The 26,531-nt window shown below is 32.1% G+C and overlaps 1 protein-coding gene and 1 pseudogene across 4 annotated transcripts; both read right to left on the reverse strand.

The window, feature by feature from the left end:
- Positions 1–653: 653 nt before the first annotated feature.
- Positions 654–8,451, reverse strand: GCC88 (GRIP and coiled-coil domain containing 88 kDa). 3 transcript variants are annotated; one of them, XM_085202958.1, is made up of 13 exons: positions 8,316–8,451; positions 8,064–8,188; positions 7,850–7,942; positions 7,410–7,519; positions 6,964–7,109; positions 5,931–6,013; positions 5,123–5,295; positions 4,228–4,441; positions 3,333–3,712; positions 2,743–2,949; positions 2,121–2,230; positions 1,889–1,966; positions 654–1,813 (listed from the first exon to the last, which is right to left on the reverse strand). In XM_085202958.1, the coding sequence occupies exons 2-13, from the start codon at positions 8,146–8,148 to the stop codon at positions 1,642–1,644; spliced, it is 1,851 nt and encodes a 616-aa protein (XP_085059084.1). In that variant the 5' UTR covers positions 8,149–8,188; positions 8,316–8,451; the 3' UTR covers positions 654–1,641. The 3 variants fall into 3 exon arrangements, with proteins under 3 accessions (XP_085059084.1, XP_085059085.1, XP_085059083.1); XM_085202959.1 differs by having other exon boundaries at positions 8,268–8,381; XM_085202957.1 differs by having other exon boundaries at positions 8,064–8,386.
- Positions 8,452–11,350: 2,899 nt separating this feature from the next.
- On the reverse strand, positions 11,351–17,377 carry LOC146529027 (ELAV-like protein 1 pseudogene; annotated as a pseudogene). The gene has a single exon (XR_014879063.1). The product of XR_014879063.1 is annotated as an ELAV-like protein 1 pseudogene (transcript).
- Positions 17,378–26,531: the final 9,154 nt, after the last annotated feature.

Consider the following 26,531-nt stretch of genomic DNA (forward strand, 5'->3'; position numbering starts at 1 on the left):
CACATTGACAATACCATAATTCTCAAGATCAAGATCGTGTGGAGCAAAAAAGTTTTTAAATCAACGCAATTAAGAAATACGAATATTTATGCACTGCTATTGCCACTTTTTCTATGATATTCACTGCGTAATCGAGACCTATAAGGTATTTTTCGTTGATCTGAAAGACTCACATAAGACAGAACAGCGACATTTTTAATCAATAAAATAAATCTAATGTGATAATTGTAGTGATTAATGGGCTAATTTAGAGCTCCAAAATAGTATATTACATAAATTAAATAGTATATTACATAATAAGTATATTACATAAACTTTTTAATATGTAAAATTTGTCCATCCATACTGCCCTCTAAGCGGAAACCTCTTCGTCTACGTAAACATGGTCGTAAGAATAGGGAGTCCGTCCGGGAGTAATAAACTTTAACATAAACATATATGTTCCTCGTTACGAGAATGACTAAATGAAATTAATTAATATTTCTTTCTCTCGAGTGGGAATCGAACCCACAACTGCCCCACGACGGCGAAGTGCTAATAAAATAGAAAAAACACTCGCTATTATGCTGCCGAAGGATCAGGGCTGACAGGAGATATGGAATCGGTGGGAGCATGCAACATACAGTTATTACCTTTAAAAATAAATGAAAGTCGTTATAAACATGTTTTATTGAAAATATGTTTTTTATAACATTTTTAGACCTTATTCCAGTAAATTTATATTGTAGTAGTTTCTTATATAATAAACATAATAATACTATTTTTGCACTAATTCCTTTAAAAAAGACAACCTTGCAACCTTGTTGTGCAAAGTATATAAAATACTATGCACAGCTATTTAAATAGAATTTTGTTATTTATTTTAACATTATTTTTTTATTTTTTTTTAAATTATACATTCTTTAATAAGAATGTATAATTAAAAAAAAATAAGTTATTAATATAACAGTATTATCAATACAACTATATAGAAGACCGTCATGGCGTAGGGGGACAGTACAGCGCTTGACAGTAAACGTTCAAGTTGTGGGTTCAATCCACACTCTCAAGTATTTTTTTGTAATAACCAGTATAAAAAACGTAGTTTTATATAATAATAAAACATTTAAAAAAGGTATACCTAAGGTATTAGATTAAAGTTGGAAAATGTAATATTGAAAGATTATTAAATAAAATTTACTCTTCATTTTTGTATGCAAATGAAAATAATTTTAATATAACCTTTATTTCAATTGAAAACTGACCGCCTTAAAGATTTAGGACATCGCTTTTTCACTTGTTTATTGGGGTAACTCAACAACGCACTTTATCTACAAGAGCAATGAGATATTTTTTTGCTTCACGCTGTATCCCATACATAACAGGACAGGCAAAAGGGACCTGGGAACCTAGTTTTAAAACACTCCATTCTCTTTCGTTCCCCACTTCCCGAAGAATTCTCCGGGCAATGTGTGTTGAGTGGCGGAACTGAACGTCACGCTTTCCCTCGTTGAAAATGAAATAATTAAATATTTCTTTCAATTGAAAATCTAAGCCACAACCTGTCGCGTTTGCAGTCCCAGGTGCGTTACACCTGTCCCTGCGCCACGACTGATCTCTATGCACAGTAGGATTCCCCTTTAAAAACAATAATAATAATTCTCACAGATTACTTAACACAATTTTCCTCTCATTATCTGTGAAATGCAACACGGCGGCTATCGCGTTCAGCATGTGTCTCTTACTCGCGTAGTCCTGGTACGTGATGAATGAAATAACAACATTCTTTAAATATTCCAAGTTGGCACCTTCTCGGGACTGTGTTCTGCGTAATCTAGAATGAAAATTAGTATGGAATAAAAACTTGTGTGTAAGCCGGTTCTTTTTTTTAATAATAAAAAAGTCATACCTATCAATTTCCTCTTTCAAAGTTCTGATAACTTCCTTGAAGCGTTCCTTATCGATTGTCGCTTCACGTTGACAGTCTCTGTAAATAAAAATAATATTTAAAAAAACGTAAAAAATATCTAAATTAGATTTATGTAGCGTTTCAAATTGACAAAGAGATCCTCATACATGTGGGAATCAAACCCACAGCCATCTCTATTACAGTCAGAGGACCTTTAATATCATATATTTACCTAAACTGTCCTTCCAATATGTGTTTTTCTCGTCTCAATTGCGTTATATCCAGATCTTTCCTCGCCAATTCGTGGGCGTAGTGAAGCATGTGAGGTGGAGCAGAATTATCCTAGAAAATATTACCTAAATTTCAACAATAGGACATAATAATAAATTTAAACAACATTTTGTATATTCAAAGATTTTCAAATGGTATATTTTGCAAATTTAAACTTAGTACTTTAGTTTTTGAATTTAATAATACATAAACACGCCAAAAAAAGGATGGAATGGAATTAATTTATAATAGAAAATATTTATAAAATATCATGAAGTACAGCGGTACAATTTACGTAATAATTAAATTATACTATTGACATTGAAAAGAGCCACTATTGAGTTTCTTCCCGCCTCTTCTCAGCAGGTGATAACTTCTTTTCTCACTTCTGTTCACTCGACGATTCAAAAGTGCTTATAACGCGCTAGTCTATTTAAATAAAGAATTTGAATTCAGCCGAAAGAGGGGAAAGGAAGTATTTTAATGGGGAATGGAGTGTTTTAACACTAGGGTCCCAGGTTCCTCCTGCCTACCCTTATGTGAGGGATACAGTGTGAAGCCATAAAATTTAAAAAAATACAAACATTCAAAACACCATTTTCCTTCCAACCGCCATCTTCAATGCTCACTTTCCTCGATCTATCGTTCCTATTTCTAATATAATTGTCAGTTTCCTCTAACAGCATGGAATATCTGTCCCTTTGCGTTTGTATCTGTTTCTCTAATATTTGTATCCTGGTTTTTAGGTCTGATATTATTTCTTTATTGTATTCCTTTTCGGATTTTAGTTTCTGTAAATAATGTAGTGCTTATTAATGTTATTTAACAGAACAAGATATTATGTATTGAATTTTGACTACGTAAATTAAATAATGAGACTTCTCGCCAAACGAGAATATGAAGAGTTGAACAAAATCTATACCACGAATGGCAAACAAATCGGTAATACACTCACTTCCCACTCAAGTAAATATCATTCCCAAGCTCTGGTAACAATTCGAAGCAACACATTGACCTATTCCGCTACTCAACACGCAATTCCTCAGAAATTCAGCGGAGAGTGAGGAAAGGAAGTATCTTAATAAGAAAGCAATGTCTTAACACTAGGTTTCCAGGTTTCTTCTGCTTACCCTGATATATAAGGGATACAGCGTTAAGTTAAAAAATAAAATACCTCTTCACACAATTTCAACGAATCGACTTTATCCTGTCTCTCCTCGTCCAACAACAATTTAAAATTTTCCATTCTCTCCGTTACAATTTCCAATTCTCTTTTCAAATTTTCTACACTTTCCCCGTTTTCCTTCGACTTCGTACTATTTTTAAATAGTTCGAATTCCATTTTCAAATTTTCGAATTCCGCCATACATTTCTTATGACTGTTTTCGTAACCGTGGAATTTAAAAATTTCTGCAACATCTATGGGATTTCCTAATTTCTCGTTTTCCGAAATTAGTTCTTTTTTCAAAATGTGGATTTTGTCTATTAACGTTTGTAAGTATTCGCTGTCGGCCAGTTTTTCATTATCTGTTTCACTTATTTGTTGTATTTCTTCTGCAAATCAAAAATATTCAATTATTTATTTTTAGTGATAATTATTATGACTCTATCTTGGCCCGGTGGCACAAGAGTATGACTGCATACGCGACTGTGGGATCGATTCTCATTTAATGTTTAATTTCCGTCGAATTGGAAGTGGCGAAACTCAGCTCCGCTCTTTGCCTCGAACCCAGAGCGAAGAAATTCATTCCCTCGAGTAGGGATGGAAGTCCCTGCGCCACGACTGGCCTCACACAACTACTAATAAAATATTTTTTAAAAAACCCTTTTGAAAAACAAGTTTTCTAGATTTTTTGTCATATTTTACAAATCAAGCCTTTCATATCATACCATATTAGGTGGTATGTGGTGTCGTAATTTCATTGTCATCAGAACTAATGTCGTAATCCCAACTTCAGCCAAATCGGACAATGGGAAGTCGACTATAAATCTTGCAAGATTTCACATACAGTAAAATACATAGTAACACAGCAAATCAAATAAAACAAAGTAAATTTCTAACCACTTACCATTTCCGTTAACCGCCATCTTGTCCAAAATGCCGCCATTTAAACTATCCCTCAGCTGTTGTATAATCTGTTGATCTTTCCGCCTCCTGACATCATATTCTCCTATAGTTTGTGACAACTCCGCTAGCTTCCCTTCCAGGAGGGCGACTCTATCTTCTTGACGCGCGCAGATCTTTCTAGCACTTTCTTCTGCTCTCTTGGCTTTTATTTGTTCCTTTAAGAAATAATAAAACAATTTAATAACAATTTAATTGATATCACATTTCAGAGTTCAACAATTTTATATATTGAGGTTGTTGTCGCGGTACACCATCTGAACGCGACGGCTCATTATCTCTCTATATATATATCGCATTCTCATTCTCACTAGTGAGAGTGAACTATTTTCATTTCCTCATTTTGGTGATAAGATTCTCACCACCACAACCTTGTTCAAAATATTCTTTATTCAAGTAGACTATTACAAGCACTTTTGAATCATCGAATGAACATATAAACAAAAAGCTACCACCGGTTCGGAAGACAATTCTGCTGAGAAGAGCCGGCAAGAAACTCAACAGCTGCTCTTTTCAGAGTCAATGGTATATTTTACTATTACATTAGTTGGCAACCATCCTGCATGACATTCATTCCATACATGTTTATCCTCTAAATATTCTTGTACAGTGTAATAAGCTTTACTTGTTAGAATTTTTTTACAAATACTTTAAATTCATATCACATATAAAAAATTGCAACTTATTTTAAAATACTTTTACTTATTTCTAGCAAACAAGTACACTACACTATCATTCTATCACATTATAACAATACAAATATTAAGTTATAGTTCGCACTATCACACTATGACTCGTAGCAACCAACACCATCATACACTATCGCTATCACAACATACCTCGCGTATAGCAACAGAGTGCGACTGCTCCAACAAAGCAAGCTTGTGTTGTAATCGCAACAACAACGCGGGCGTCTCCACACTGCGCATTGAAACACGTTGCAACTGCCTTTGAGAAGCTTCTAGAGACAGATTCAGATCACGAACACGCTTTTCTAATTCCGCTTGTGATGCTGAAAATGAAAAAAAGAAAATAAATTTAATTATTTTATTTACAATTATTTTATTAAATAAACATAATTATTTTATTTTTCAGCTTCACGATTGTCCTGATTCTAAATCGTCAAATTGCAATAATCATATTCATAGGTTATGAAGTAACAATGAGTCAAATTGGCTCATCTACTTTTTACTATAAAAGTTACTGCATACACATATTTGTACAAATAATAATAGTTAGTTTCATCGAAATCGGGCCAGGCTTTCCAAAGTCTATTACTTTTTAAGCACTTTTGGATGCTACACATGATGAACACAAAATGTATTATTTTGACATAATATTCGTGACAAGAGACGATCTACTACTTTCATGACTAAATCACAAAAAACATTGGTGTGAGTCATTGTAGATGTAAGGGCAGCTAAACCATAAGAAATAACGAAATGTCTCTTTAGTGGATTCAATGTGTTAGACATTTTTTATTAACATATGTTTAAAAAATAAATATCTGGATATGGATATCTGGAATGTGATGATGAACTATAATAGCCCAGCTAATTTATAAGAAATAATAAAATTTATCTGTAACTTTCTTTCTTACATTTTTATATATGTGGATAAATACAAACTATGATCACAACACCTCACCTTGTGCTTCAGTACTATTAACAACTTTATCTTCCAATTTCTCCTTTGTCTTCCTTTCACTATTCAACTTGACATGTAATTCTCTGTAAAATAAAAAATTAACTAATTAAGTCAATGTTTTTTTTTTTTGGTTCGGTACTCAAAGAGTAAAACCCTGTAGGACCCTATTGTTAAGACTAAGCTGTCTCACTGTCTGAGACAAGAGAGAATAAAATAATTTTATAAATATGTTGACCCGGAAAGCAGTCCTAATGCTGTTGTGGGTTCAATCCCCAATCATTGCTTTGAGCATGTGATCAAAACATGGGCATCTATGTGTCTGTGTACGTTTATGTTTATGTAACAAAAAACATCACCATCATTATTAGTACATATCAGCTGTGTACCAGAAGTTTCTTTCATTTGATAAATATGTATATGTAACATGGGGCCAGTGCTGCGGCGCAGGGGCACAAAGTGTGACTGTAAAACCAACTGGTTGTGGGTTTGATCCCCACATGAGTAAATGAAATATTTATATAAATTTATATTTCCATTTCTTCACTGAAGTACATGTAACTTGTCATTTTATAATGACAGCCATATTGGTTTTGAATATTAATAATATAAATTATGTACAAAAATTGCATTTTCATAAAAATTTAAATTAAAGAAGTATTTCAAATATGCTTTAAAGTTAACTGGTAATATCAAATAATATATAAGGCAGACATTAATAAATGTTCTTCATTATGTACAAATGATCTTTTTTACTTATGAACTTAAATCATTCAAACACAATATTAAGGGAAGTATTCCAAAATAAAAAGTGCATATTGCATTTAAATCAATTAAGCCGTTTCTGAAATTAGTGCAGACAAATGATAGACAAGATAGACAGATGATAGACAAATTTATAAGTCATTGTTTTGGGCCATGATACATTATTAAACACCCCCAATAACAATGATTCTCTCATATCTTCCACATATACACAATAAAAATTACAGAGAATGAAAGTGTGCAATAAAAAACATATTTAAAAAGTTCTTACTTAAGCATAGCTGCATGGTCCACTCTCTCCTTTTCCCTCTCTTGTATCTCATACCCTATTTTAGCTTTCAAATTGGCAACTTCGGCAACATGTTGTTGTATTATTGTTTTAGTTTCTTCACGCATTGATGATAACATGCCTTCATACTGAAATTTAATAAACTTTAATTAAGTTCTGTAGGTATATAACTTAACATAACTGTACATACTTCTTTGTCATTTTTATTATTATTTAATCTAATGACTACAATTTCTTATTAGTGTTTTCTTCTAAATTATTAGCTCCTTAAACTAGGCTCAAAACACAAGACATCAAAGATGCAAATCCTAAAAATTCAATATGTTTAAACTTTTTATAGGAAAAAAATATAAGCTTCCTTAACCAAAAGGTAAAAAAATATAAAACTTATTACAAATATTTAAAGAAATGATTAAAATGCTACTTACTTTTTCTCTAGTAACTTTTTTATCAGCTTGAAAGGCTTCTTCCATTCGAGCTTTCTCTGCCGCCAAAGTTGATAGCGACAAAGTGAGAGCCGCAACAGAATCTTGTGATGCTGAAATTCATTAATGAGGAGTGTCTAAAATCCTTATAAAATAATAAAATTAAGGCCTGTTGTCAACAGTGTAAACATAACAGATTATCAATTTGATTATGCTGGTGGAAATGAAATATTTCATATTGTTGTGTCATTTTCATTTGCTCTGATAACCTAGCAAGCATGTCATCGAGTTCCACTCAACATGCAATGCCTCCAGAATTCGGTAGAAAGTGGGAAACAAAAATATATGAATGGAAATGTAGTGTCTTAACACTAAATTTCCAAGTTCCCTCTTCCCTGCTATGTGCGGAAAAAGGAGTGAAGCTAATAAAAAAAATTAAGTACCTTCTATATTGTTTTCAGTTTTAGTTAGTGCCTTTAAGCTGATCTCTAAGGCCTCTTTTTCTTTGACAAGACCTTTATATGCAGCAACTACATCTGAAAATATATATCGAAATTTATTAAATTATTATTTTCCTTGCATAAATAATGAAAAGATAATATACAGCCATATGTTTCAAAATAATTGTTTTGAAAAAGCTCTATTCTGATTATTTACCTCTAAGACGTCCCTCGTATCTCTTTATTTGATCCGCTTGTTTTGTTATTGTTGAAATTAATTCTTGTTTTGATAGAGACTCCATAATGTTATATTAAATATGCTTAAAGTGTTTATTTCATCACCTAAGTAAAATGTTGTATATGTATTAAAAAAGTGGAATATATAATTTATATAAAAATAATCAGAAGTAAATTACTAAACAGCAAGAAAGACTACTCGCAAATTATAAATATTTTTTTAAGTTTTTACCACCACATTTTACTTTTTATGGAAAAAGTAAAACTAAATAATACTTTCAAGAAGTGTCAAAAACTGTCACTATATGTATGTGTCTATTGAGATTGACAGCTGTAGCTATTGACAGCTAGTGTTACTCCTTTAAATTTATAGTACATCTGATTAGTTGTTGTCCATAGAACGTGACATTGGCGAAGTGATTAGTGCTCAACTGGCACGCTCGAAGCGCCATAAATAAAGAACCGAACCAAACCATCTAATTAAAATTATTTGTTTAAAATATACCACAGACAAATTACTAAATTTTGTTTTATAGATAACTAGCGGACGCACGCAGCTTCGCTTGCGTATTTAAGGGTGAATTCTAATAACCCATGAAACATGTGTTCAATGATATATTTTTAAGAGTCTAAATTTCAAATTTTATAAAAATCGGTGGCGTTTTAAAGATTTTTCCATACAAACTTTCAACCCCTTATTTACACCCTTAGGGGGTGAATTCTAGAAAACCATGAAACATGTGTTTAATTATGTACGTTTAAGAGTCTGAATTTCAAATTTTATAAAAATTGGTGACGATTTAAAAAAAACCTATACAAACTTTCAACCCCTTATTTGCACCCTTAGGGAGAGAATTCTAGAAAACGATGAAACACGTGTTCAATTAAATACTTTTAAAAATCTAAATTTCATATTTTATAAAAATCGGTGCCGATTTAATTTTTTTTCCATACAAACTTTGAACCCCTGTTTCACCTCTTTAGGGTTAAAATTTTTCAAAATCCCTTCTTAGTGGATGTCCAGATTACGAAAGTAAACTTTTGTCCAAATTCCACGTTTCTACCATCAGCAGTTACGGCTGTGCGTGCGTCTTACCTCAGTCAGTGAGGACAAGTCCTTTTTACTTATAGATAACACCACATTTAGTCTCTTCAATTCATTAAAGTTTAAAAATCTATTGATGAGGGACTTTATGAACAGATGTTGAAATACTTAAGCAATTTTTTTAGCACTGAGATTTGGAAATCACTACATTGACTGTAAAAATAAGTTATTTTATAGTTATAGTAATATTATAAATGTGAATGTAACTTTGTTTATTTTTTTTGTTACCCTTCCACGCCAAAACTACTCAACTTTATAATAAATACTTTTATTATAATAAAACTTTGTACAAAGAGGTTCTTAGAGATTTAAAAAAGAACACAAGGTTTTTAATTTAAAAAAAATACAGTCAACTTGGGTAACTGTGAAGTGTACTAGCGATATTTTATACTATATCTTAAAATTTAAAGCACATTGAAATAGTGTTTTTGCTTTATTAGCGCTCTCATTATTAGTTTTATTATTCGCCCATAGAGACATTCAAGTACATAAACCTTTTTAAAACATCAGTATAGAAGAAAATCTCAATTTTGTAGGCTGTCAAAGTTACCACCATAGGGTAACTTTGCCACACAAAGAACCATTCATAAAAAGGTAGTCATAAAATATTCTTCTTATTGATAATGGGGAACGGAGTGTCACACTAGGTTCCCTCTGCTTACATTGCTGTGTGCGGGATACAGCGTGATTTTTAAAAATATATAATTGTCCTTTGGCTAGACTACAAAAATAATTTAATATAAGTAAATATATTACATTATTAAAGCGAGCGATGCGGCGTTTGAATCTTTAGTACTTACATATACTTAATTATAAAAACACGAAAGCTTTCGTGATTTTGTGGGCGAAGCCGCGAGTGGACTGCTAGTATATGAATGATGATAGGTATATGTTTCCTCAATATTCACAAATTAATTACAATTATGCTATTAATTAATTTTTCACTCGGAGCTGTTGCTATTACTTGTACTTCAGAGGTAGGTAATAGGTACTTACTTTATAAACATGTTCAAATACTTACAGAAATATATTTAGCACTGAGAATTTGAAATCAATATCTTAGACATAAAATTATAAGGTGGACATAGAAACGACGATTTTATACTATTAAAAGACTCTAAATAGATCCTAATTAGGCTGTGACTATTTATAGTCGACTTACATTGTCCTTACATAAGTTATACTTACATACACTTTTGTTTATACACAGTGTAACCAAAACATAACTTTTATTGTAAAATATTATTTAAAAGAGCAACCATGGAGTTTCTTGCCGTTCTTCTACATTGTGAGATCTGACCTTTGGGCACTGGCAGTAGAATCACATTGGAATTACGACTATTCGTAAGTGCCTGTACGTTAACGGTCTATATGAATAAAAAATATTTTGAATTTGGATTTATTATTTGTGCCTTAGAGGATAGATACTAATTAAGCTAGTACCTAACACGCTTTTATATAGTAATAAAAAAATACTAAGATTAATTTACGACATCAAAAGTTTAAAAACTCCAATTTATTTATAAAAAATTTAGTCAAAATTTTACTGGTATATATAGAAAGATATAGTACAATGTGTTCCACGTGGTCACTAAGCTTAACGTCAATGAGGTTGCCTCTGCTTACCCTACTATGCGCGGGACACAGCGTGACGCTAAGAAAACTTATTATTATTAAAAAAACATTTTAAGTACCTATATAGATATTATAATAAAAAGCGTTGCTTTGATATTCAATCTCTTCAGTTGATACTCTACTAGTAAAAATTAATAGTTAACTGAGAAAGCTAAAATAAATAACTGCTTTTTATTACACTCATTTTTAACCAGGGGGTGAATTTTCATTTTGTTGAAAGGATCTTATTATTATTTTTTACTCTGGTCCTCACCATGTTATATTTTAATGCAAAAATTGACCTACATCGGTCTACAGATGCAAGGGTACCTTAAATTTACAATTTTGGACAACCCCTATCTATTGCGTTGCGGCATAGGCCGGGTTCAACGAACTTGATTTAGGGTGACATGGCTACAACCACCCCTCGTAGAAACGTAAAAATTGACTGCCAAATCTATCCTCCCTTATTCTTTGGTTCCGTTGTTTGTTTCGAATCAATAACTATATTTATAACACGAACAAATGTGGTAAGTAAAAACTTCATATAGTTATTTAAAAACTCATGTTTCATCAGAATGAAGCTCAATGTCTTACATATGTATTAAAACAAATTCTATAAAACTATTATAAAGATTACGATACTATTAAATTATATATTTGCAATTTTGCATTTTTTTAATCTTAAATATAAGACGGCAAAAGATATAAAAGTCGTCGTCTTTATAAAAGTAAAGAAAATTTTCATAACATTTCTAAATATGAGTGTAAATGAAGTTTATGACTGGCATTAAATTTACTCAACGGCAAGAATCTAACAACCGTTTTCTCACGGCTATACAGGCCCTTAAAGGCAATTAAACAACAGTCATTTTATTATATTCAATAAGTTCGAAACTGCAATATCATCGCTTCTAAGATTTTTTTATCCTATAAACTTAAATTTGAAATTCATTTAACGTTACAAAACGAACCTTCAAGTTTGTTTTAGAAATAAACAGTCAAAAAAGGTTAAAATAAAAGAATATTTTTTAGTACATTATTGCTAATGTCGATATTTAATGCCTATATCATTATTCCCTACTCAGATTACATTCGTTGACATTTCAAGATTAATGTATGTAAGCCAAACATTTCAACACATTGTCGGCGATTTGTACTCTGTCTTACAAGTCTATCTACGTCCTAGGCCAAACCTTACGTTACCCAAACCTGCCCAGAAAGAAAAAAATAAACAAAATTTATTATTAGGATAAATAAACACTTAAAATTGAATGTTAGTCATTAACTGAGATTACACTAAACACAAATAAATAGCACAATAAAAAAAAAGAAAAAAATCGAATTAATGACAGGACAGGTGCGTTTACTCGATTGCCGCCAGTGACATATTGTTTTCCAAGATGGCGTTAAAACGTCCGTTGCGTGAGTATTCATCACAACTCTGTGCTTCATACAATTGTAAGCTTTTTCCAGTCATGGACAACACAACAACAAAAACTATGCTATCGTTTTAAATTTTCACCGTCCTAAATATTTTGGGTGATAATTTTTCATAACATGGTGTTAAAAATTGACAGATTAAAGATATTTCATACACTTAAGTTGAAACGTAGTTTTAATAATATTAATATGAACAGTAGGAGCTAACTATAATCTATATAGATTCTGAAAGCTAAAGAAAAATATTTATATATAATTGAGATATAAATCGTAATAAAGAACAAATCTAAATTAATCATCCAAAATATTTCGAACTAATTGTGAGGTACATTTTTACACCTGTGACTAGTATAGTACACCGTTGTTTATTCACTTCCTCCGTCGTCGTGTGCATAAATACTTATAATTTAAAAACACCACACTAACATAATTTTAAACCAAATCCTAAACTACTTTTAAGTTACAGAACACAGTGTAATTCAAATACTAGAGGTACTTAAATTTAACGTTGCGCAAAATTATAACTGACTAGTTCAATGAAAATTAAGTACTTTCAATAAATAATTATACTTAATGAAACATTTATCCTTAACAGTATTAAAACTAATGCCACCGATTGCCGTTGCCATTCCGTTTTCGGTAAAAAAAATAAGGAAAAAAAAAAACTTTTATTATTCTATCAGCCACCGTAAGTGGCTTGGATCGGCTGAGCTCAGACTAGCAACGGAAACGATGCGCTATATAGAAATTAACTTAATACAAAATGCATAATACAAGCCCCCATTCATTTATTATGAGAATCTGTCCTCAGCAGCACTTTGATATGCGTTAGAATCTAGAAATAATTTAGCTATGACGAAAAATCTACTAAACATGAATATTTATATAAATAATGACAAATATATAATAAGGTTTGTATTACTTGGTTACCTTTATGTTGAACTAATATTTTGAATCTTACCCTAATACGATATATTAATTATTATAACATCAAAAAGAAATCTATAATAGTACTATTTACTATAATAAATTATTAATTATATATTACTTAAATGTAATAATAAATAGCGATTATACAATCAAATGAATTAGAGAGACAATATCGAGTCGAAGTTCATTATTATACAGCGCGAATTAACACTTACATTATACATTTTTGACCTAAAAGCTAGTTATCGATGGTATCTTCATACATTTGGGCTTTTAATATATACCCTAAAATGGCGGTCAAAAATGTATAATATACAGTTTTTGTTTGCACTTATGTTACAGTAATCGCCTAACTACATTTAGACATCAATAATACATAGTGTTGTATAACTATTACCGATGTCTAAATATAATTAAGACTAGAGACGAGCGATTATGCATGAGTACTATCTACTCGGATGTTTTCAAGATCAAATCTGAATTGGTAATTTAATCGATTATTCTTAAATTCTAGTACAAAATCGTGTTTTGCGACATTATCATATATGTGGTTTAGAGCCCAAGTTACATTTAAGTTTACAACAATTTATATCTAGATATCTAGAATAGAATATCATATTATTTGGACATGTATCACTCAAAATCGCCCGACTCGTTACAAAATACTATACTAACAGGATTACCAGATGTTGCTTGAAGCAAAAATACGAGATGGCCTCCTCCAAATATATTATTAAACTTCACCTAATATAAACATACAAATGTGCAAATAGAATGCGTCATATTCAAGATTACAAAAATTTCGTACCATAAAAATGTTGATCGATTAAAATTTTAAGTCATGGTCCTTCACAACTTCGATTTTTTACGAGAATAAAAAAAATGTTATCATTTTTTTTATCCATAGAAGGGTAAACTTCAATATTTTCTTTTCTTTTAATTACATAACTTTATATGGCTATGATAATTATTTTAAATATTAAGAATTCAATAATTCTAAACGCAACGGCGCGTTGCATATTTTATTAGCTGAACGATAGGACGTTGGACATTTAGATTCCAATTAAGTAAAAAAAAATAACCTATTAGAATATGCAACGGCTGTGGCTGTATGATTTTGTGCATGCGTCAAGCTCCTGATTATCATTAATCGTCATTATAATGATAGATCCTTACTTTTTAATTAAAAAATATAGAAGCTTCTATGGAAGTTATATATGGTATTCATGATTAATCTAATGATTAAATCAGTCATTTTCGACATCTTTGGTAGACTAAAACACATTAGGTGTACATTTTCTTTTATATATTTAGTTATTGCTGAAATACTAGTTTTTTGTATATAAATAGATGTATAAGTATAATTGCACTGCTTTCATAATAATAATATATATATTTTTTAATATTTTTTCTTTTACTTATAGTAAAATTTTATATTGCACTGGTGTGTGTAAATAAATAAACTTTTATTTTCTTTTGTAGTGATGTGATCAATATAATATTATTATTATTATTTTTTAATGAAATAAAAACTTTTTTAATTTTTATGCCAAATTTTAGATATATGGACAGTATATTGTCTTATTTTTTTATGTCAGTTGTAAAAGATTTATTATCAGAAACAGAATTATGTATTTATTATTGAATTATTATTTTTTTCATTTTCATGTCAACAGTCGTCAATTAAAATAAAAAATTATAAATATATAATATGTTGTAAAATTCTTGAGATTTATATAAAAAAATACAATTGTTAAATAAAATTCACTGATTTTGTCTTTATGTCATAGTCATATTTTCATTTTAAATTTTCATGAAAAGCTCTGGTAGTAATTATAATATAAAATCAGCTTTGTTTTAGGAATTTGTCATTGAATATTTTTAATAATTACTTAAATAAATCATATAGAAACAAATACAGCAACCTCTATTCCAGTCAATATTTGGAAAATTTAATTAAATATATTTTACTACTAATTTCTATAACTTCAACAAATATTATTGTACTATAATTAAGATATTATGCAATTATAGTATCTTGTGCAGTATTGCATCTGACTTTAAACTCAGTGGTTCCCCATCCCCATTCAAGGGAGTGTTTTCATTTCTTCGTTCTAGTAAGAAGAACAAACATGGCATTAGGTTCCACTCAACAAGCAATATCTCAAAAATGGGATTGAGAGTGGGAAATAGAGTATCACTTGGTCCCCTCTGTCTACCCTGCTACATGTGGGGTAATGAAGCTGTAAAAAAGAACTCAATATTTCAAAAAATATAGAAAATACTAATATTATTAGTATAAAAATTTATATTGCTGTATTTGCTTCTATATGATACAAATACTGTGATGTTTGTTTAGCTGTGAGTTTGTACTTTATATGAACACGGCACTGGTTCAAAAAATGGTATTTGACTTAAAACATTGCATTCATAAATATAATATGGCATAAATATTTAAGTTATAATTATAATTAATAATATACTAGATTGTCTCAAAATCTTAGACAGACATTGTAATTTGCTATTATTATTATTATTATACAACTAAAAAATAATATTAAATTGAAATTAAAACAGTCAAATACCCATAGCGGTGTGTCTTGTCGTAATTCACATCGCTATCCCTATAATTAATCAAAACTGATGTCAAACCACGACGACAATAGTTTAAGATCAACATTTTGCATTAACTACAATTTATTGACTAGATTTTTTAATGAGCTTAGGATTTACTTTTGTTGGTTTTGAAGCTGACCTGCAATACCTGTCCATTTAGAGAGTATCCATTCAGTGATTGTATGGCAACAACTGCTTCATCGTAATTTGTCATGGTGACAAAGCCATAACCTTTACATTTATTGGTTGTGGGATCTCTTATAATTTTAACACTCTGTACAGCACCGAAGGGGCCGAAGAGCTGCCATAGCACACTTTCTTCAGTATCAGCTCCTATGTTGTACACAAAGATGCACCAACCTGAACCGCCTAAAGCATTACCTTGAACAAGGGGGTCGGCAAGTGGAGAATATCTCTGAAGACCTTTGTTAATAGCTAGAAGTGCCTTACCAGCGGGACCAAGGAAACGACGAACTGTTGGTGGCGCTAGATACGTAGCTAAAGGAGCTAATGCTTTATTCTGATTGCTCGGGTTGTTAGCACACTTCACTGTCATAGGCCCCGTGCCTCCTGGTGGTATAGTGCCATTTAGTTCGCGTATAGCTGTCTCAGCTTCGATTCTCTGATCGTATCTTATAAAAGCCACTCCTCGCGACGGCCCCTGTAAACCACCGTCATCCATGCTGCCCTGTAGTAAATGACTAACATTTACATTTTCGTGTAAAATTCTCGAGCTAATTATCGTTCCGTACGGGCTGAACAGCTTCTCCAGGTCCTGCTGCGTCATGTGCTTCGGGAGTCCAGATACATAGAGGTTAGCCCCTTTAATAGCATCGGAACTAGGACGGGCGTAAGACACTTTTATAATTTTATTCTGTAATCTCAGGCCGTTTAGTGTGTTTACTGCTTTCTCGGCGTCCTCGGTTTTGTGGTAGTTGACGAAGGCGTAACCCAGGCTTTGCCCGTTCAGAATATGGTCAGGGAAGACGGTCACCTTATCTCTAATTAATTTGCAACTCTCCACCTCGCCCACACTGGAGAACAATGATCTTATCTCCTCCTGAGTCATTGTTTGTGGCAAATAGTTAACTATTAGATTAGTTTTGGACTCGTTGTTACACGGTTGTACTTTACTACCATTTTGCGTAGGCTGATTCGCGTTTACGGCATCGAGCGGATTTCCCATCATTTTTACGATTTTTTCTTTCGTCAAACTTGTGTAAATATCACTAGATATGTGTATATAGGTTTAAAATTAAGAAATCTTAGTTCTGATAAAGATTTCTCACACCTTATATGAACTTCAGCTGGCGTTGGTTGAAAGCATATGCAAGGCAAGAAAATCAATAAGATGCTGTTCACTCTGGTACTTATCCCGTCCCAGGCGGTAAACTATGTAGTCCGTTGAATCAAAAAGTAAGCAGAAACACAAATAAATGCGAGTTTATTAGATATTATACAAATAATTAACGTAAAGTGAAAAGGAAATCAACCAAAAATCTATGCGACTCGCGACCTATTCTCGTAAATTCATTTCTTTCACTTCACTTTCTTTTTAATATGTTGCCATAATGTTGTCGCGGTTTGTACTAAATCTTTTATGTTATTCCTATTTTTTTTGTCTAGCTTGCGTCGTAATAAAAATGTTATTATTATGCATAACTTTTAGTATTTTAGATTATATATATAGTAATATAAAAAATAAATTTAATATATTTCATTTATTATTTTTATTATTATGGTATTTATATAATAATATACAAAAAATAAAATGGGGATTACTTAATTGCTATTTAAATTAAAAGCATATCGATATACTTAAGGCAATTATATTAAATTATTAAATTGAATTGAATTCTTGATATATGGCGTTTCGAAATTATTAAATATTGTTGATTTATAATATTATTTAATTATTAAAAAAAAAACCTTAATATGCCACTGTCATTATTATATTTTGTTTTGACTCTGCTGTATAAACCATGTTGTAGTATACACAGCGTATAATTTAATTTTTACGTACCTGCAATAAAGTAATAAATTTGTTTTAAATTTTTTTTCGCTATTTCTTATTTACAGAAATAAGTTGGTATTCATTCCTTTAAAAAATCTAGGATTCTAGATAAAGCAAAAATTCAAAGAATTACAAGTGAAATAAAATAAAATATTAATTTTATATTATAGAAATAAACCAAAGAATTAAGAGGTTTTTACTTAATTATAATATCGAATCCATATTTGAGGGTAAGTTTCTTTATATGGCAGCACTGACACAGTGCTACCATAAAGTATATTGCCAACACAACAAATGTTGTATTGTGCATTTATAAGGCACGCTATGATTTAATATTTAATTTAAACTTAAAAGAATTAACATTTTTAATATTAATTTTAATTTATGTAGACAAAAGTTTCTATATTTTTTTGCTTAAAATGGAATATTATATGATTTAGTGACAAAAAAAATATAGAACTGCTTTTTTCTATTTTAAAATAATTGAGTTGTGTTCTGAATCCAATATATGTTTTAATTTTATTTAATTTAACTAATAGGCTGAAAAAAATCAACAACATCATTTTATTATTATTGCTGTAGCCCAAGATCCCAGGGCCCCCAGACTTACGTTATTTTAGCAAAGCTGAAATTTTGAGGGTTAATAGTTCAATACATAGTTAAAAACAAAGAGGTTTAGTAATTAGATATTATAGTCAGGTTGTTGTAGCATAAGTTTGACACCGACTTCAAAATTATAAAATCTTTATAAAATTATTATTTACTATTTAGTTCGTTGTTAGAAGTCGGTTTTTCTTTTTGTTAAAAATTATTTTATTTTATTATATTATGTTGAAATACACGCTCGCTATTACACCATTTACTATTATATACTGAACTCGTTCTGCTTATATAGCTTTTTATGATTCACGCTGTATCCCGCACACAGCAGGGTACGTAGACGGAACCTGGGAACCTAGTGTTAAAACATTCCCTTCTTATTAAGACATTTCAGTTCCCTATCCCTATCCCTTTCCGCCGAACTCTGGGGGCATTGGGTGTTGAGTTGCGGTACCCAATACCGCACTTTGCATCGTTACCAGAGCAAGGAAAGGAAAATATTAAATATTTCATTCCGCCGAGTGGAAATCGAACCTACAACCTGTCGCGTTTATAGTCCACTCTTGCTCCTGCGCTTCAGGCCTTACGTTACAGATGAAAGCTTTATATAAATTATTAAATAAAACAGCTGTCTTAACAAATGAAACATTTTGGAACTATAAAAGAATATTGAAAATACACAGCGAATTTGTTATTTAAAGAATCTTCACGCTCGTAGCCGTTCGTGGCCTTGACACCATCATCTGGATAATCCTAACTAGTTCTTAGTAGTATTAGTAGGTGTGTTATATTTCTACCTTTATAAGTTACTTGGTTTCCCCTGCCGCTTTGCCCGTGTGTTCTAATAGTAATATCTAAGATTTGTGTTTTTTTAAGCATTTAAATGCTTCAAGCTATATCGCATATAGTAGGGTAGGCAGAGGGATGTATTCTGGAGGCATTGCGTGGCGAAACTCAACGCCGCGCCTTTTCATTTCAACTGAACAAAACTTTTCAGGTTTCTAAAACTAAGTATAGAAACATAGGTAAATAATAGGAAAGTGTTTTTTTTATATATATATGAATTTTCCGTTGAAGCCACTCATGGCGCAGGGCCACACGCCTGCGACTGTAAACACAACGAGTTGTTGGTTCGATTTCCACTTGGGGAAATGAAATATTTAGTATTTTCTCAATACGCGATGCTGATGCTCATTAGCAATGCCTCCAGAATATGGTGGGAAATGAGGAACGGAAGTGTCCCATTAGGGAACTATCTATCCCATTAGGGAAATATCTTAACATGATGTTCTAAGGTTCCCTCTCACTGTCCTGTTATGTGAGGGATACAGCGTGAAGCTAATTAAAGGTTTCCATCATTAAATTTTTAATATTATTATTTTTATTTACATCCTGATTCCAATTGACGTCAAAGTAGCGCAGTTATGCGTTAACGTGATTGTGGGTACTCACGGATTAAATCCTAAAGTAATTAGTTACAATAACATAGGTAATTCCATTCGGGTATTATAATACTATACGTTTAGACCTTTGATTTCATCGTCCAATATCGAATATCCTTAAAAAAGTCGATACGTGGAGAGCGAAGTGTCTTAAAACTAGGGCCCCATATTTATAAATCGCTCTCAACTCTGATATCGACCTTGAGATGAAGTTTTAATCCATAAATTATAATCTAATAAAAACAGCATCTCAAGATCACTCTCAGATTGATTTGAGTGGAGAGCGGTTTATAATATACGGACTTTAGTCCTCGCTGCTTGTTCAGTTATATAAGAAAAATTACTTAATGTAAACATAAGTATATTAATCTCGTATAATAAGAAATGAAATATAGTAGCTATAAAATCACAATACACAACTGTAAATAATAAAGAGTGACAGTTAATGTTAGACATTAATAAACTAATAAAAATACAAAGTTATTTCACAACAAAAGTACCTATGCTCTTTACAAAACAACGCAAAATCATATGAACACTACGGACTAGCTCCATGCGGTATCCTGCATACAGCAGGATAGGCAGAGGGAACCTAGTGTTTAAACACTCCGTCCCCCACATGTGCCCCTACGCCACGACGGCCTCATATATGAATTGACTTTAATTAAATTTAGCAAAAAATAGTCTATAGCTAGTAATCAACTTTAGATTTTTTTTAATGAAAGATAAAAGAACTTAATTTCTAATAAGATTAAATTATATTTTTCATTTCTCACTATGAGGGTCACGGACACAAGCGTGCGACTGTACAGGCGGCAGGCAGTCTGTTTGATTCCCACTTGATGAAATGATATATTTAATATTTTCATTACCTCCATTTGGTAAGGAGGCAAAGCGCATCGTTGAGTTTCGCCACCCAATCCACAATTCTCCTAGAAATCGATGGAAAATGGGTCTTATCGAGACCGGAGTGTCTTCAACAATAGGTTCCCCGATTCTCTCTGCCTACGTGCGCGATACAGCAGGAAGCTAAAAAATATCTCACTATAGGAACCTCCTCAATTTCTTAAATCACATTCGCGAAGTTACTGAATACTATTTTTTATAATTTAAATATCAATCGCCCTTGTTCAAAGCAGGAAATAAAAGTAGTATTGAAAGAAGTTAAATAACAAGTTAAATGGCTATATTTGTAGATATTAACAACTTCAAGTGTATAATAATATTTATTTTTCTATATGAGATCATTTACTTAAATATAATTATTCAGTTAGTAAGACTAAGGATTAATATTGTTATTAGCTTCACAAATACGCTATATCTTTAAAGTGAATAAAAAGTGAAAATCGAAGTGCCTATTCACTTATATCTATATCTATGTTTTATGGGACCTACTAGTAAAACCACGAGGCCGTCGTGTTACAGTGTGGCTTCGATCCCCACTCGAGGAAATATATAACTATATTAAAATTGATTTTCTCTCCTCCACTTTGGTAGGGGAAGTGGAACAGGTTCATTGGACTTGGGCTCGTAAGCGCTAACAAAAAGAGGATGTTACCGAAAAGAAGAACCTGCAGTGATGAACCTAAAAAGGCCGTGTCTAAGGACAATAAATCCCTACAAGCTGGCCAAATCCTGCAAAAAAGTGATGCAGAAAGTTTACTTCGATTACGTTAGCCGTACAGAGAACAAACTAGCGTCGTACCCAGCAGGTAGCCATTTTGGTCCCTTTCTAAATCGGTCCAACTTCACTTGCCCTTCACTTCCTTCACTACTGCAAGAAAACAAGTTGTATGTATTTCAATTTGCAGAATCTTTGCATTCAAACGCGATTAGCGGTACCTCCTATACCACCAAATTGTGACACTGTAAGGTGGAGGTGCGCAAAGTGCCTAGATGTGAGCAAAGCTAGTGGTCCTGAAGGTATCGCAGCAAATGTGTTGAACTGACTTGGTTCCTTTTCGGATGTTCTCTTGCGGTTGGTCGAGTGCCTACGCCTGGCCTTAACATCAGGCTTGTTGTGTTCAAAAACCAGCCTATTTCTGTATAAAACAGAAAAAGAAGTAGAACCATAAGCAGCTAATTAAATATAATTCAAATTTCAATGGTTGATAATTTGAAATGCAAAATTTTTTAATCGTATAGCGTAGCGGATGTATACATACGAGTAGTTCACAATGGGACTGAGTCAGTGAGAAGTGTTTTTATAAGCGACAAGCGATTTTTAATATTGAATGAATTATTTTTTAATATACATATTTTAAGAATTACGTGACATTAAAAATCAAACATTTTTTAAGGAATATAATACAACATAGATATATAACTTTTTAATGCAAAATTTTTTTTTATAGAAAGTATAAAAATTGGAACACCACGGGATTTAAACCTACGCCTCTTGGAGACCGTGTAAGCGCTCTGATCACTAAGTACTATATGTTCTCTCATCAAGCTTTGTCAAAAAAGATTACTTCAATATCTTTTTTAGTTTCTGAGAAGTTTGTGGACAAATATACCATAAAGTTTAAATTAAATGCACATGGCTGCAAGTCTTAATTGATAATCATATTCAATAATTAAAGTATTTACTTACTAGAAATATTAAATATTTTATCTTTTGAATTCTAAAAATAATCACAATATATACAATATATTCATGTTTTTACTATATTCAAATTTGGTTAGGTAGGAAGAAGAGTTCGAACGTTGACAGAGGTGAGGGTTAAAGGCACTTACAATTGTGTCCCAGGTCATTACTACTCGAAACAAGGAGTAACTATGGAATGCTGTATGTGTACATATTTATTTTTTAGCGTGACGATAAATCCCGCACATGGCAGAGTTTGCTAATGAACGTGGGAACATAGATTTAAAACACTTCCATTCCTCACTTTATCGAGAAAATGAAAATATTAAATGTTTCCTCACTTATATGTATACTAGTGGACCCGAACGCGGCTACGCCCGCTTGAACTATACGAATATTTAATAAATATATTTATGAAATTATTTTCAGTTTTCAATAGAGAGATGCGTTAAGCAAGCTCATTTTGGGTGACGTTTTTGCAACAACAAACATTGCAAATCGTTGCTTAGCAACGACGGTTGTTATTAACATGGCGGAATAAATTGCATGTCAAATTAATAAGTATTTTAATATATTGGTATATATCGAAAATATTACAAATATGAGAAAAGAAGTATCCTATGTTCATTCCGAGACCCTCAAGTATCTCTATATGAGTATTTTATCACAATTAAATTAGCGGTTTGGCCCTGATTGCGTAAAAGACAGACAGACAGACAGACAGACAGACAGACAGACAGACAGACAGACAGACAGACAGACAGACAGACAGACAGACAGACAGACAGACAGACAGAGTTACTTTCGAATTTATAATATAGGTATGGATATATATATTTCAAACGCTTTCTTCTTTCACTTCCACCACGCAGCCAAAAACGGGTCGATGCGAGTGCGTTCGGTGCACGCGTACTCGCCCCAACTCCTAACATTGGGTAATATTATATTATGCTCGCACAAGCAGCTATCTTTAGCACGTTTTTTAAGCTTTAGTTATAAGAATTGTATAGTGTTGAAAATCGATTTATTTCTTAAAGGTTAAGCTAATAATAAATTTAACAAGGTTTTTTGTCTTTTTCTAGCTTCGCGCTGTATGCTGTATATAGCAGGGTATGCAGAGAGAACTTAGCGTAAAGACACTCCGTTCTCCACGCACCGTCCAATTTTAGAGGTATTATATAATTATATTCTTTATTGCACTTAATAACAAAGATTGAAACACAGCCCAGAAAATTGTTGGCAAAGGTGAGGTGAGGTGAGGTGGTATTGCTTGTGGAGTGGCGGATTTCAACGCAACACTTTGTCTTATTTCGTGTTTACGTTCTTTATAATGAAATATTAGTTTTCGTAAGGGAGTTTTATTTATAGATACTTAGGTTTTTTTTCAGCTTTATATTTTATCTCCCATAAAAGGGGAGGCAGAGGCTGTTCTCCGCCTTCGATCTGAATTCGAGACATTGCATATTAAGTGATGCAATTTAACCCTGCGCTTTGCTTTACAAAGCGGGAAAATTAAAATAATTCACTCTCCGAGATTCTATATAAGGCAAAGTAATTTCTTCTCTCTGACGTATATTATCTTATAAATATAGTAAACAAACTACTTATAACATAATATTTTCATACTCAAGGATGGGTGGGTCAAACGTAAAATGACGTAAAGACTGACGTTACGTACGCAGGTCACATGAAAACTAATAGAATAATTAATAGGTCGACATAGTAGGTACCTAAACATGTATAGTTTACGTTTTTGTTGTTCTTGTTAGTATTCTAATATATCTATTGTTTATGGCATGACGTATAGCGATGATAGTGGGTTCAAATTTATTGTATCAATACTATTTTTTATTTCTTTTTGTCTTTCGTATTTTCTCTACAGCTTTTTAATATTAAAGAGTGTATACAGGGTGGAATTGTCAGCACCACTTTAAATGAAACCACAGTTTTAACTACTCTATAAAAGCCTAATATAATTCAGAAAAAAAAAATCTCAAAAAAGAAAAAGTTATTTTTTCAAACAAAATAAATAGTAAAATTATCGTTTTAAAGTAAAACGCCATTTGTAATGTATAACATAGGCACGCACACACTTACATGTCAAAGCGGCAACGTCGCACACCTATGTGTGCGTCACACGAAATACAGGTATGGATAAAAATCGTGAAATGAAAAAAAAATCCTACGTCCAAACTGTTGAGGTACCTTGATTAATTTTTTTAGCTCTGGGATTGAAATATTTTACCCTATATGCAGTTTCAGTTAAAGAAGCGCTGCCTCTTCCACCCTGTATAAATATACACTCTTATATAGAACTTACTCTTATATAGAAGCCAACGACACACTTTATGTAAGAACACCGGGACCGGGTAATACTTTATATCGCTTATTTGGTGCAACAATCACGTGATTACACTTTTTAGGGTACTGTACCACAAAATAATGACAAAAAAAACTGTCCCGGGTGGAAATCAAATCTATAATCACTGCAATTATAGAATCGGTTCTATTACGCCCCGATACTTTAAAAATATGACAATAATATTTATCGAAAACAAAATAAACTAAAAGTGGTTAAATTCAAACAAATTATTTGAAACACGAACAAATACAAATATTAGCCTGATGTTGATAACGGATGTGTGTCCAACAGATTCATTCAGAACAAAGGTTTGAGTGCATTTTGAGTGCGAGTGCACTATGAACCATGCGCTGTGATTCAGTAAAGTATGTATCTACCTATATATGTATTAAGAGTAGTATTAAGTAAATGATAGTAATATTTATTTTTCCCATATAGCTGAATAGGCGGATACCTAGTATTTAGACCCTCCGGTATCTGCTTTCCGCCTGATTGCGAAACAATGATTATTAAATGATGGGAGCTATCCCCGATCTTTTATTAAACGAATCAGAATACGATAATAATTGAAAAGTATACTCGTATAAGCATATATTCGAGTGGAAATCGAACCTACACGCACCTTGTTATATGAACAAATCATCAAGTGAATGACGTGAAGTGTCCGCTCTTACCATTCATTCTTGTATCATAGGTCTTTTGGACCATTCTTTCATAACTTTAGCATGTTCTTCTTCACTGTGAGTATCGTCAAAGTACGTACGGTCGACGAGTAGTGGTCGCCTGGAAGTTAAGTTGTTAATTCGGGAAGAGAATATCAAAATATTAAATATCATTAATAAGAAAATTTTAATATGAAATCTGCGCCTTTTGCGCCTCTATACCTTCAGGAAGGCCACGAGTCGTCGAACCCACTGTACATGCACATAATAAAATATGGTTATTAATGTTGCTATGGTAAAGTTTTAATTTCAATACAACAATAAAACACTTTAAAGATAGAACCCTTTGATGAATTAATTATATTATCAAATATTTTTATTTTTGGTATTACTTTATTGGAAACAGGACAACCCGCAGCGTTGTGTTCCGATACTCGACACGCAATGTCTCGAAAATTCGGTGGAAATGAGTTAAAAAAGAATCACTAGGTTCCCTTTGACTACCCTGCTAAATGCGGGATAAAGCGTGAAGCTAAAACAAAAAAAATATGCTACGATATTATAATCATTCTACAGACCGCAGAGCAGCGCTTCTAAATGAAAGGCACCTCGAGTGCATTTTAAGTGCATGCACCGGTGCCCGTCCTAATTAGTTCAATGCTTAGCATTCTGTGTAATTATAATGGATTACGCTTTTATATCTATTAACTATGTATGTCGTGGCCGGTGCCCGGTGTACTGCAGCGGCACAAGTGTCCGACTATAAACAAGACGTTTGTGGGTTCGATTCCCACTCGAGGCAATAGAATATTTAATATTTTAATTTCTTCACTTTGTTAATTAAGCAGAGTGCGGCGTTGAATTTCGCCGCTTAACACGTCAACTTGTCTATAAATAGCATTTAAAAAAATAATGAAATCAGGGCAAATTGTCAGTATAGTAGTAATAATATTATGATCAAAATTGTCTAACCGTAATGAAGATTGAAAGCTACACAAAAAGCCATTCTCGTTTAACGGTGCATAGATTATTGTCAAGGGGTCCTCCGCTACCAGACAGATCAATAACCCTCA

The sequence above is a fragment of the Heliconius melpomene genome, chromosome 19 (genome assembly GCF_056956725.1).
Source record: "Heliconius melpomene rosina isolate 202511_hmr_F chromosome 19, ASM5695672v1, whole genome shotgun sequence".
Taxonomy (NCBI): Eukaryota; Metazoa; Arthropoda; class Insecta; order Lepidoptera; family Nymphalidae; genus Heliconius; species Heliconius melpomene.

Excerpts from the sequence above, each read along its gene's own strand:
- GCC88 (XM_085202958.1), bottom strand. The coding sequence starts at position 8,148 with ATGGAGTCTCTATCAAAACAAGAATTAATTTCAACAATAACAAAACAA. Across the intron at positions 5,296-5,930 it reads TAATAGTACTGAAGCACAAG|CATCACAAGCGGAATTAGAA; the intron begins GTGAGGTGTTGT and ends TTTCATTTTCAG. Across the intron at positions 4,442-5,122 it reads ACTCTGTTGCTATACGCGAG|GAACAAATAAAAGCCAAGAG; the intron begins GTATGTTGTGAT and ends TATTTCTTAAAG.